The 13,914-nt window shown below is 35.0% G+C and overlaps 1 protein-coding gene across 5 annotated transcripts; it reads left to right on the top strand.

Annotated features, from left to right (window-relative positions):
* The first annotated feature begins 4,487 nt into the window (after positions 1-4,487).
* On the top strand, positions 4,488-13,857 carry LOC147512589 (ARID/BRIGHT DNA-binding domain-containing protein). 5 transcript variants are annotated; one of them, XR_015215025.1, is made up of 18 exons: positions 4,851-5,133; positions 5,213-5,404; positions 6,285-6,338; positions 6,513-6,601; positions 7,033-7,300; positions 7,416-7,472; positions 7,669-7,700; positions 8,748-8,883; positions 8,987-9,160; positions 9,427-10,056; positions 11,325-11,462; positions 11,603-11,701; positions 11,795-11,895; positions 11,994-12,084; positions 12,335-12,444; positions 12,576-12,661; positions 12,831-13,506; positions 13,596-13,857. XR_015215025.1 is itself a non-coding variant. In XM_086595617.1 (16 exons), exons 1-15 carry the CDS (start codon positions 4,999-5,001, stop codon positions 12,431-12,433), a joined length of 2,295 nt encoding a protein of 764 aa, XP_086451743.1. In that variant the 5' UTR covers positions 4,851-4,998; the 3' UTR covers positions 12,434-12,444; positions 13,596-13,857. The 5 variants fall into 5 exon arrangements, 3 of the variants coding, with proteins under 3 accessions (XP_086451740.1, XP_086451743.1, XP_086451742.1); XR_015215026.1 differs by lacking the exon at positions 12,831-13,506; XM_086595617.1 differs by lacking the exons at positions 12,576-12,661; positions 12,831-13,506.
* The last annotated feature ends 57 nt before the right edge of the window (positions 13,858-13,914 follow it).

Here is a 13,914-nt window from a genome sequence, read left to right as displayed (position 1 = left end):
GCAATTTCGTCTTGCTGTGGAAAAAATAAGAAAACCGTGGGAATTTTAAGACAAGTCACGAAATTTTAAATATTTTATTTGTTTAAATATTTAAACTTTTTAGATTATTTTATTGGTAAAGTGATCTTGAGATTAAACATAAATTAATTGAATATTACAAAAGATAATATAGTGGATAAGGGATTTCAATCAAGAATCAAAATATCGATATCGGTGAATATATCGATGTACTCAAAAACTGATATATATCGAATATATCCATTTTTTTTTGTGACCCGTCTAAACTATTTAAAATATCAAAAATATCATAAATATATTGGAAATATCGGATTTATATAAAAAATTTGTCAAAAAGTCAAACGGTATATATCGATTATATCGGCAATATACATTTTTATATCGGAAGTACCGATATATATCGGGGAAAAAATGGTTCAATATTCAGGTGATATATGTTGAAAATATCGATATCGGTGTACCAAAAAAATTATATATATATATATATATATATATATATATATATATATATATATATATATATATATATATATATATATATATATATCCTGATATTTTGGTCCTTGATTTCAATAACTTTTACATAGTCACATCCCTACAATGGTCAACATTAGTAATCTCACTGCCATCTATGGTCAAAGTCAATCAACTCCTTCATTTTATGCCACAGGCTCAATCAATTTCAGTGCAAGGTTTGCGAAAGCGGCTGTAATTAGAGATCGACTTATAATAGGAGTTATGCTTTGCAACAATTTGCTGCATGCAAGTACAGAACAATATAATGGATCTAACTAGCATACTTTTGTTGTAATTCTATGTATTTTTAGTGGTTAGTAAAGATGTTTATTGTCTTTAACTAACAAAGTGGAAAATACTTTATTTGGGAAACTTTTCATTTTTTGTTTGGGAAACACCCTAGAGGGGGACCCCTACCGGTTTTATTAAGTAAAATTAACGAATAACATGTTGTTTGAGACATAAAACTAAATAGAGTGTCCATCCATATCAGTTGCTTGGGCGATCATGTTAAGTGGATACACGTACTTTCATTGATTTTTGTTCGTACAATGCATAGTTTATTTGGAAATGGGTTCAATGCAGGGTCATCTTATGTTTGCATCTACTTTTTATGTGCATTAGACATTGTATTATTTATTTATTTATTGTTCACGCACAATCTATTTTTGCAGCCATAGATTCATGGGATTTAAACTTTTGTAATTTGACCTAAAATGAATCATAAATTCATACACATAAAAAGTACACCTCTACTTTGCATTTAAACTTTGTACCATTTATTTATTTATTTTTATTTTATGGGTAAAAATGTGTGGGCAAGCCTATATTTTAAAGAGGTTAGTAACTCAATAGTGTGCAAGTGAGGTTTGAACCCTGGACCTCTCGTATCATCACCCAACATGTAGTATTTATTGTGTTGCAAATTTATAATCTTTGTACTAGGACAATTCAAATTTAAGAGCACACCCAGGTTAATGCAATTATCATTTTTCACATAATTCTAAACCTAATTGTATCTTCATCAACACATTCTTAAAAGCAATAATTTCGGTTTATATATGCTACATAGCTTGATGTAAAATCAAGTGGTATAATTTGGGCACTACTTATGTAGCAATGTAGTAGAAAGTAACTCTCATGTTTTTTTTTTTTTTGCTAATTGGGTGTTCGGGCAAACTTATGCACACCTCGACTAATTTCGAGCCTTGGTTGGAAATTCCACCGGATACTAATCTTCGCAAATGCAAAAAAGCGTTATCAATAAATCAAAAACATTATAATAAATTCAACCCCGTATCCAAAAAACAAACAAACCCACGAAATCCGCAAGGGAGAAAAAAACAAAACAAAGCGCTTACACCAACAAGAACACAGTATCGTTTTAAGTTTAAATGAAAATGTAAAAGAAACAAAAATTGAGAATGAGAATAAATATGAACGCGTACCTGAGTAATGTATAACAAGTGTTAGAAATCAGAGTCGGAGAGAGAGACAAAGAGAAATGAGGAAGGGACTGTTTGCATGCAATTTCATCGGGCTGTGGAAAAAATAAGAAAACGGTTGGAATTTTTAATTTTAAGACAACTCATGAAATTTTAAATATTTTATTTGTTTAAATATTTAAACTTTTTAGATTATTTTATTGGTAAAGCGATCTTGAGATTAAACATAAAGTAGTTGAATATTACAAAAGATAATATAGTGGATAAGGGATTTCAATAACTTTTACATAGTCACATCCATGCAATGGTCAACATTAGTATATGGTCAAGGTCATTCAATTCCCTCATTTTATGCCACAGGCTCAATCAATTTCAGTGCGAGGTTTGCAGACGCGGCTGTAATTAGAGATCGACTTAGAATAGGGGAGTTATGCTTTGCAGCAATTTGTTACACGAAAGTACATAACAATGGATTTAACTAACATACTTTTGTTGTAATTCTCTGTATTTTTAGTGCTTAGTAAAGATGTTTATTGTCTTTGACTAAAAAAGTGAAAAATACCTTATTGGAAAAATAATCATTCTTGGGAAACACCCTAGAGGGGACCCCTACCGGGTTTATTAAGTCAAATTAATGAATAACATGTTGTTCCAGACATCTCTACACTATATACTATATGATAGTCGGGTCTTTAAGAGTCACACTTCTCAACCGAACAGTGTATTTATAATCTATTTATTTTAAGATTTTAGAACTATCTCCCTTAGTTATTCTAATTAGTTATTTTCTTTTTAAACAATTTGCCAAAAACTCCCTCACTTTACTGATATTAGATTTATCTTAATATTATTTAAAATAATTTAGAAAACCTCATTCACGTCACTGAAATTATATTCAACCCCTCCTAATATTTTTATATGATTTTTTAGATTATAACTATAATTCAAAAAATCATACTATCCGAGAGATGTTAGAGCGACATGTTTAAAGACTTGAAAAAACACCGATGTGTAGCACGGTTCACATACTTGTAAAACTAAATAGAGTGGCAATCTCTGTTATGGTTTTCACACGTAGTGTCCATATCAGTTGATTGGGCGATTATGTTAAGTGGATACACATACTTTCATTAATTGTTGTTCGCACAATGCATAATTTATTTGGAAATGGGGTTCAATGCAGGGTTATCTTATATTTGCATCTACTTTTTATGTGCATTAGACATTGTATTATTTATTTATTTATTGTTCACACACAATCTATTTTTGCAGTCATAGATTCATGGGATTTAAACTTTTGTAAATTGACCTAAAATGAATCATAAATCCATACACATAAAAAGTACACCTCTACTTTGCATTTAAACTTTGTACCATGAATTTATTTATTTTTATTTTATGGGCAAAAATGTGCAGACAAGCTTGTTTTTAAAGAGATTAGTAACTCGATAGTGTGCAAGTGAGGTTTGAACTCTAGACCTCTCGTATCATCACCCAACATGTAGTATTCATTGTGTTGCAAATTTATAATCTCTATGCTACGACAATTCAAATTTAAGAGCACACCCATGTTAATGCAATTATCATTTTTCACATAATTATAAACCTAATTGTATCTTCATCAACACATTATTAAAAGCAATAATTTCGATTTATATATGCGACATAGCTTGATGTAAAATCAAGTGGTATAATTTGGGCACTGTTTATGTAGCACTGCAGTGGAAAGTAACTCTCATGTTTTTTTTTTGCTAACTGGGTGCTCGAGCCAACTTTTGCACACCTCGACTAATCACGGAGCCATGGTTGGAAATTCGACTGGATACTACCACACAAGTGGCTTTGAGGGGAAACGAACTAGCGACCATTGGGCAGCAAACCCAAGACGGGACTAGTTGTGCTACCCCTCAAGGTTAAAAAAGTAACTCTCCTTAGAATGTGTCATGCAGTTATCCTATTGGTGACTAATCAAACTGATCTAAATTCTAAACAGATGACCGAATTCAATGACCAAGACCATAAGTATAGAGCACATGTGTTTCTCTTCAAAGCACATAATAAAAAGTATAAGTTTATCGAAAAAAAAAAAAAAAAGTATAAAACAACTATCCAAGCATATACTCACGAAGTCACAAGCATAGAGCACCAACTGATTACTTAAAAGGAAACGAGAAACAGTCACTACGAACGAACATTTTCAATTTGTCATAATGAAATAGATTTGATTTAGTCAAGTTAACTAAAACACAACTTACATACTAGACTACTGGAGTAGTGAATCAAAAGTGTGGGACCCACAATTGTTTAATAATAATAATACTTTTGAATGTTTCTTGAATGTTCTAAAGAACAAGGAAAGAACAGTCTTTTTTTACCACCACATGTAAATTAAGCAAAAAAAATTAGTAACAATGAAATGTATTGGAGAGTTGAATGTTTGGGGCACTGGGGCAGTAGTGGGAACAACAACAAACAACTACTACAAATCATCACCAGATTAATTAAATCCCCAAACAAAATGGAAACTAAAGTCCAAAAAAAATACCCACTCTTTTTCAGATTATTTTTTCTGAATCCAAAAAGAAAAAAAAAGAAACACAATTAAAAAAAAAAAAAAAAATTGAATCATCTCTCTCTTTTTCTCTCTCATGAAAATTGTTTTTCCCAATTTCCAATTGTTTGACCAAAATAACATAAATACACTAATTAATAAATAAAAAAATTTAAACGGGGCAGGGCAGAGATATATTATTAGTGAATAGAATCAAAGACAGTGAGTTTGAGTTTGGTCCTCTTTTATTCTTTCGTGGATTTCTAAATTCTAGGGTTTACTTTTTTCCCATCTCTACTTTACCAATTCCTTCTTCGTTTTCGATGTAGTGTCTCTTTCCCTGCATTTCAAGCTCCCTGCTTTCTATATTTTTCGCTGATTTCATCTTGGCCTTGTTAGTGTTTCAGATTTGGTTGTGTTGATTGTTTATTTATAATATATATATATGAGTGGTTCAATGCATTAAGCATGTCTAGTGTACAAGGAGCACCTTCAAAGTATGCATGTAGTCTCCTTGCAGTAATTTGTGGAAAATTTAAAGACAGACAAGAGGATGTAAAGAGATACCCCTTTCCCGAGCTGGCTTCCTCGGGTCGTTTAGAGGTACTAATTTTAGTTAACACGTCTTATAAACTTGTTTAGTTTCTTACTATTGATTAAGTATTGTAATGTGTGGTTACAGGTTCAGACATTGATTAATCCGACAATTGATGAGTTCAGGCAAGTTATGGAATCATTAAAGCCTAATATGGTGTACTTGCTAGGAGAACAGTTAGTTAATGAAGAAGGAATTGGTTCACTGGTTTGGGGAGGTGTTGATTTGTCTACTCCCGAAGCTATATCTGGGATTTTTAATAGCACATTGCCAACTACTGTAAGTGTTTGTTACTTGGATTGTTTAGTAATTATATAGTGCATGTATTGTACTTTGTTGCTTTGGCTATTTGTGAATTTACACCCTGAGAGAGACCTGAATGCACATCGCCAGCATTGGAAAAAACATTTTTGTTTGTTGTTTATAATTTGAATGTGCTTTAGACTTGATCTGTAAGAGCTATTTATAACTTTTGCAATGCTCTGTCTCGATTCACAATTAGAGGTAGAGATTCTCTGTTGACATTAAAATGTGTTTGAAATTCGAAGAGAAAAAAGGATGATCACTTTGCTATTCAGTCACCAAATTAATATGTTTAACTCCAAATTGTCTCATGTGGATACCAAATCAACAATATAATCGATAGGATTTACATATCTTTGTCCTAAGCTTATAAATGTGCAACTCATAGTACTGGACTTCAACTCATCATTTGGATGGCTATTTATAAAAGGCATTAAAAATGAATCATTTAGGACTAGGAGCTTACTTGTTCTGAGTGGATAAGTTCTTTCAGCAATATATAAATGATGCCTGATCATTACTTACTATATTGTAGCATGTAAGCACATCGGAGGTGTTTGAGATGTCAGTTTGAGGCCCATCTTCTTGTTTTTGCAGCTATTTGTGTTGGGTTTCTTGGTCTCTCTAACTTAAGAAGTATATTTTTTTTCTGTAAATCTGCTACTGTGTGTTTGAGCTTCACGTTGCGAACTGCAAATAGTCATAATAACTTCTACTCTGTACTCATACTTTTATTGCTTTCTGTAAGTAACTGTTATCTTAATGGAATTTTAATCCCTTAGTTAATGGTGAAGAATAAGAAGTTAAGTGTCTGGTCTGATCTTATCTTGTGCGAAATGTTGGCATGCTGGTGCAGGTTTATTTAGAAATCCCCGATGGTGGAAACTTGGCAGAAACAATTCATTCTAAGGTGATTCTCAAGTCTTAATCTGTTCAATTCCTCTATCATACTTCCTGTTCCGGTAAAAGGACAGTTAGCGAAAAATTGTTGGCTGGAGGAGAGTGGATAAGAGTACTTATAAATGGCTTCTCTGTTGATTCTTTGATAAAGTTAATTCCTGATTCAGATGTTTTTTCTTGGCAGGGAGTTCCTTATGTTATATATTGGAAGGATTCGTTGTCATGTTATGCAGCTTGCCATTTTCGTGAGGCATTGATGGCAGTGGTTCAGAGGTACTGCATTTAACTGTTATGAAAAATGCATCTTGGATGGTGGGGATACTGAGTTAAATGTGTATCTGTTCTATGTCTAATTACTTAAAACTTGCGCCTAGGGTTGATACTTCTCACATGTTTGATCAACACTTGTGGTAATCAATTATTTTATGAATCTTGGCTATCAAAAATAAAATGAAGTTTATGAACCATATATATAATAACTTGGGTGAGGAGGGAAGCAATGTTGAGGGAAGCAGGTGGCAATTCTGGTTGTTTTTGATATGAATGATTGGATGACCATTTGTTGTTGACCGCTTTGCCTTTCTTTCTTCATAGAGAGCTAAGCTGCATCAGTGTGCCATGCACATTTATAATTCTTTGATTGCTTAAGGCTGACAGTACAAGTTAGATGGTAATAACTTCCTCTTTGTTTTTTTGGATGTTAGTTCTTGTAGTCACACATGGGATGTTTTTCAACTTGCACATGCCTCATTTACGCTCTACTGTTTAAAAAACAACGAGAAAGGTAATGGGAAGACAGGTCCAAGCCTTCTTGGGGAACCCCCAAAGATCAACATTACTCCAGTGGAGAAAGACGCCGGAGGAGGAGGAGGAGGAGAAGAAGAGGATTCATCTGGTAATCTTCCTGCTGTTAAGATACATGATGATGATGTAAGCACAAGATTCCTTGTTTGTGGTGTGCCATGCACTTTGGTAAGTGGGCATTCTAGTTCGTTTCCTTGCCATAAATGTTTGCTGCCAGTTGATATTTTTATGTCCACCCCTCTCTATCCATGGCTTATAGCTGACTGTCTGCCTGTCTCTATAGGATGCATTCTTATTGGGATCTTTGGAAGATGGTCTGAATGCCCTTCTTAGCATTGAGGTAGTACACAATCAAGAGTTGCTAGGATTTATCATTAAGAGACCACAAATAGTTATACTTGGATGTTGCTTTTTACCTTTGTTACTCATTTTGTCTATGGATTGTTTCTTGAAGTCCTTCGCTTGCTCATGAACATTTTTTTTATATGAAGAAATTCATTTTTTAGTTTTGACTGCTTACTTTGGTGTTGTTGCAGATACGAGGGAGTAAACTTCATAATCGTGTTAGGTATTTAATCAACTTGGCTTTAAAATTCACAGTTATAAATCAATTAGAGTTCTGGTGAATTACTATACTTGCATGACCTGTTTTTTCTTTGAGAAAAAAAGCAAATTGTGTCTGCATTTTTGGTCAGTGTTTTTGAGCTTAAATACTCATTTACTTGGTAATTTGGTATATCCATTTGAGTTTATAATACCTGTATGTTTGCTTGTGTTTGTTTGGTGGGTGGGTGAGTTGTTAAGAACATACATACTGGTTCGTACCCCGATAACTTAATAAATGTGCGCCCGCACTGGCATACTGGGGTGTCATGGGTTATTGTCAGGTCCTCATAGATATTTAAGGGTAATAGGATACTACATAATTTTTAATCCAGAAACCCCCTTTTTTCCTTTCTGGAAGTAGTATATGCATTTGGCTGCCAGAATTCTTTTCTATGAGATTGTCAATATCCAGGGTTTCCAGGGTCATTGGTTTGAATGAAAATTTGACCCTTCAAGCTCTCACTCATTTATGTAATTAGTATGTGTAATAACTAATAATCACTGTCAGGTAGCACACATAATGTTTATTGCCTGTATACGAGTATTTTTTTTTTTTTTTTCTTTTCCATATATAATTTGTTTAATTCTTTTATCTGTTTATACGAGTTTGGTATTAGTTTGATGCTAAGTTACATGGGCACGCAATATTTTGAAAATAATCTCGGATACATATCCACGTGTCCATGTCGGACACATATTATCTGTGATATAATTTTTGAAAATTCGCCATGTCCGACCCTTCATATCCGTGTCGGATACGGACACACCTATCCGTGTCAATGTAGCTTAGGTTTGATACCCTATATCTCAGAAACTGGAAGTTATTATTTGTCATCCGTAAGCCGTTATTCTTGCTAAAGCAGATTAGGTTTTTCCTAACTAGTTTCTTGATAGACGAAGATGATGTAGATTTTTCTAAAATGTGGAAAGTATTGTCTTTTATGGATTAGCAGTTTGGTTTTATTTTGTAATTTGATTGGATTGGATTGGATTTGTTAATATTTGGCAGCGCTCCACCACCTCCGCTTCAGGCAGGAGGATTTTCTCGTGGAGTTGTAACGATGCGATGTGATCTGTCGACCAGTAGTTCTGCCCATATATCACTTTTAGTATCTGGTAGTGCGCAAACTTGTTTCGATGATGAGGTAACTATAAATGAATGTCTTTCTTGAATTTTATGCTTCCTTATTTGTCAGGTACAACAATGTTTTTTTTCTTTGGCTTGAAGACTCTTTGTTTTTTCTCCAGCTGTTGGAAAGTCATATAAAAAATGAGCTCATTGAAAAGAGTCAGTTAGTCCATGCATTGCCTAGTTGTGAGGAAAGCAAGCGATCTTCATCTGAACCTTGGCAGTCTGCTTCAATTGCTTGTGGGGCAACTGTTTTTGAAGTTTGGATGAAAGTTCCGACATGGGCTTCTCAGGTATATAATCGTTCCAATATGTCTTTGAAGCTTTCTATCATTCTATGAATTAGTCCCTTTTTGAGGCTCGTGCCGCTAATGATAACCTTTTTTTTCTCGGCAAGGCTGTCCATGAAGTTGCTTTTGGATAAGTGTGTGTGTGTGGCTATCCATGGAACTGTTCCTGGATGATCTTTCCTCTTTTTTGCAAAATCTACTGCCCTATAATTTTTAATCAGCATAAGCTCTAGTCTTTATCTTCCTTGCGTGTTGTGGTGCCTTTCCAGGTTTTGAAGCAGCTTGCTCCACAAGTTTTCTATCGTAGCTTTGTTGCCCTTGGAATTGCCTGTATTCAGGGTTCTTCTGTTGCTTCTTTTGAGAAAGATGATGCTGAGCGTCTTCTTTTCTTTAGTAATAGGCTGGGGAAGGATCTTCATCCACTAGATGCTATTCCTAGTAGTCTTCCTAGCTGGTTAAAAGTACCTGCTCCAAGTCGAAAGAGGTCTGAGCCATGTCAAGAAACAAAACCTGTTCTAGTGGGTGAAAATGGATCAGGAGTTGGAAACGTAGATGGACATTCCGATAAGGAGATCAGGTCAATTGATAGAAGTAACACTCCGTTATCACCTAGGCGACAGAAACTGAAAGTCGCTGCAATGAGGCCTATCCCTCACAGCCGTCGACACAAGATGCTGCCATTTTTAAGGCCAGCTGAGGAAGACTGGTATGATGGAAGCCTGGGGAAGATAAACTCAATAAGCCTCCCCCCTGCTAAGCCTCATGTTGCTGGGACTACTCCTGCTTCGCACCGGAAGTTATCAGCGAACTCTTTCCAGGCAAAACAAATTATTTCCTTGAATCCCTTACCGTTGAAGAAACATGGCTGTGACCGAAGTCCGATTCAGGTTTGCTCAGAGGTGAGTTTTGTATTTTCATCCCCTTTTATATAACAATAATTGATCCCTAAATTTGGTTGTTGATACTTATTTTGATGTTTATCTAGTTGTGGATAGTTGGATATACTACACAAAATTTTGATGCAATAGACATTCTACTTGATGCATACTGTAGACAAAATACAGATTATTGTAAAGTCGACATTAGAGTAAGCTGTCACCTACTATGTTGCACGGACGCGGACACAGACGCGGCGACTCGGTTATATCTCAAAAGTGTAGGACGCAGCAAAGGACGCAGAAATTAATTAATATTTATAATTTTATTTTATATAAATTGAACATTAAAAACTAAATTAAATGTATCAACATTCATAAATTCAAAACTATTAAAGATAAATAGCCACAAAATTAAGTTTAATATTTCCTAATCAAACTTTAAAAACATGTCATAAGTCTTAATAAAACAAAAAAATGAAAAAATTGAGTTTTTTAATATTATTTTTATTTATTTATTTATTTTTGGTCAAAATCCGCGTCCTGACCATGTTGACCGGTGTCCAGTTTAGTTAGTTTAGTTGACCGCGTCTTGACCGTGTTGACCGCGTCCGACGCGCGTCCATGCCGCGTCCGACGGACACAGCCCATGGGTTGGTGCGTCCGTGCTTTAGAGGTCACTTACTATCCTTAAAGTTGGAAAAAGGAAGAGGATAAGAATAGTAATTAGAAAAAGTACAAACAGTTCAGAAGTATTGTTCCATAGGAAACTTTTCAATTTATCTCTCCTGTTGTATGTGCATTTTAATCGTTAAATAGGGTTCTATTTTTTATTATTGGTAAATAGGGTTCTATTTTTTTTAGTTCATGTTGCACTACTTTTGGACTGTCCTTCCAGTATATTCAAGGGTATCAGCCTATCAGGTGTCAGTTGTACTTAAAATCCTTGCGATGCACAAGGCAAAGAGCCACAGCAGTGAAGCAAGGTGTAGTAGGTTTACAATTTCATAGATAAATATAAAAAATGAAGTAAATAATAGTACCCAAAAATTAATCTATTTTCAGTGTGCTATTAGATTATACAGCTATCGATTAAAAATTCAATACTTCACTTTCTAGTTATCTACTATCTTGAAGTACAGTTTACTTATATACAGAAAAAGTTCCCTATGATATTTATTCCTTTCAGGAGTTTTCCTTGCCTTGCATTGCATGTTCCAAGTATCTACTCCTTCGCTTCCCTCATATCTGGAATAGGTTTAAGAGTTCCCTATGATATTTTGTCCATTCAGGAGGAGTTTTTAAGGGACGTGATGCAATTTCTCGTCCTTCGAGGGCATACACGTCTTATCCCTCAAGGAGGGCTGGCGGAGTTTCCAGATGCCATACTTAATGCAAAACGTCTGGACCTTTTCAACTTGTATAGAGAGGTACATATTTTCTTATATTTTCATCTTGTCATAGCTGGGATTTCGCTCTACGGAAGTTGTAGCAGTATCTTGATGTTATCAGGATTTGATTCGCTTCTCTATCAAACTTTTACCATTTAAGCCCGTGTTCCTCTTTTTAGGTAGTTTCCAGAGGGGGCTTTCACGTTGGAAACGGCATCAACTGGAAAGGCCAGGTTTTCTCAAAAATGCGCAATCACACAATGACAAACCGAATGACAGTACGTCTTACTCCACCCCTACATTTATATCAAAATTGAAAGTAGTGGAGTATCTCATTTTTTTCTTCCTAATTGTTTTACCATCTACACCAGGGTGTTGGGAATACACTTAAAAGACACTATGAGACGTATCTTTTGGAATATGAGTTGGCCCACGATGATGTAGATGGAGAGTGCTGCTTGTTGTGTCACAGGTCTCTATTTTCTCCTCTCACTGTCTTGCACACACACACACACACACACACAAATAGATATGCATTTGCTAACATTTGGAGGTTGCAATCTTTCACAGTAGCGCAGCTGGTGATTGGGTGAACTGTGGTATATGTGGTGAGTGGGCACACTTTGGCTGTGACAGACGGCAGGGACTTGGTGCCTTCAAGGTATGACACAGCTATTCCTAAAAGCTTATGTATACATAATAAGTCTAAAATGGAGGGTTAATTTCCAGACTTTAATTTTGAGTGTCTTCCGAGTTGTTTTTGTTCAAATATACGATTTTTTCACCCCATGCAATAGAATCAATATTGAGAATTAATGTTGTTTTTAACATAGACAATTGAGCTGTAGTGTTAATTATAGTGCAACCGAACGAGTAGTATAGTTAATGTTCTAACACTCACGTGACAACAGGACTATGCAAAAACAGATGGGCTGGAGTACATTTGCCCACAATGTAGCATAACAAATTTCAGGCGGAAACCCCAGAAACCTGCAAATGGGTATTCATAGATAGTCTCACGGTCTGTATAATTCTTTATTTACTTATTTTTTTTAAAATTTCTTTTATGTTGTGAAAGCAGATGGAAATTGCCCCTTCAGTGGTGGTGGGGTTGTATTATTATTATCATTATTATGTCTTTCCCAATTGTAGTTCCATGAGAGGTGGTTGAAGCCAAAGCTTTTTTTTGAGGCATATTTACAACTCAAATTAGGGAGAAGTGGTCCATTTTTGTGAAGGTATTCTTTGTCTTATTGCAATTTACAGTAAGCAGCGGGTAGTTTTGAGGCACTGAATAAATGCTGAAAATGTTAGGTAAATGGATATTTTAGATAAGATTATTACTTTGAACATCCAAAGTTGTAGTCTTTAGGTGCTGAAATCCAAAATAATCGTTCTTGATGGCAGCACTCTTCCGAACTGTTAATAATTGACCACTTCTAGTCCGTGACAATCAGTCAAAGGAACGGAGGTTAATCTTACAGAAGATTTAAGACATGCCCTTCCAAGCTATGAAGCTACCTAGATGTTTGAAAGGGTAAAGTTGTTCCATTGCTGGGCATTATGTTGTACGACGGAAACTGGAAAGAGGAAAAGGTGGAAAGAGGAAAAGGAGCTAAGCAGTAAGGATTTATCTGAAAGTGGTTAGATGCAAGTGTGTGCCATTTTGTTGACTTATTTCTTCTGGACAGATAAATATAGGAGTCATTTTTAGCAGTTAAATTGAGATTCTTGTCCATGTTTGGACTTATGAACTGTGCATACGCCATTGCAAAAACATTTGCCGTTAATAAGTAAAGTTACAAACGTAACTGTATATCTATTTCGAGTCCACGATCAACTGAATGTTCCTGAAGAGAAGAAACGAGCAGTAGCACCTATGTGGCTCCTAATTTCCAAGGATGCGGTGTACCAGATGAATGTCCATGCAAATTCAATAAGGATGGCAGCAATTGTCAATGTAGTTATGAAAGTTATGTTCAAGTATAACGCCCTTGTGCGCCAACACCACTGGTTAACAGGCTCTGTTCGACACCTGCATGATCAAAACATAAATTAGGAAGTTTGATGATTCAGTGTGAAAGTAAGACTCTGGCTTTGCACATTCTTATCTGCTTCTGTCTTAACTCTTCAATAACCAACGTTGTTTATTTTCTTTTCTTTTCTTTGCAGGCTGGACCCTAGGCCAAAATTAGCCATGTCGCTTCTATGTTGCCAATTTGCCACACATAACTTACTCGTTTACTTTGTCTCACATGGTCACATGTCACGATAAATCCTATTTACTAATGCGCCAATGTAGAATGAGACTGAATGTTTTCATCTTTATTGTTTGTTGTGTCTTCTTTGATCTTCAGCTTGACGTTGAAATTGAAATTGAAATTGAAAATTTCCACTTTTGGAATATGAATCAAGGACAGATGAACTTTTGTAATTGTATTTCACGAAAATGAGCATGACTGGAATACAGATGTTACGCATCTCTTTCATT

Source organism: Coptis chinensis, chromosome 3, assembly GCF_015680905.1.
Source record: "Coptis chinensis isolate HL-2020 chromosome 3, ASM1568090v1, whole genome shotgun sequence".
NCBI classification, from domain to species: Eukaryota; Viridiplantae; Streptophyta; class Magnoliopsida; order Ranunculales; family Ranunculaceae; genus Coptis; species Coptis chinensis.
Note: the sequence above shows the minus strand (reverse complement) of the source record. Positions and strands in the feature narration are given on the sequence as shown.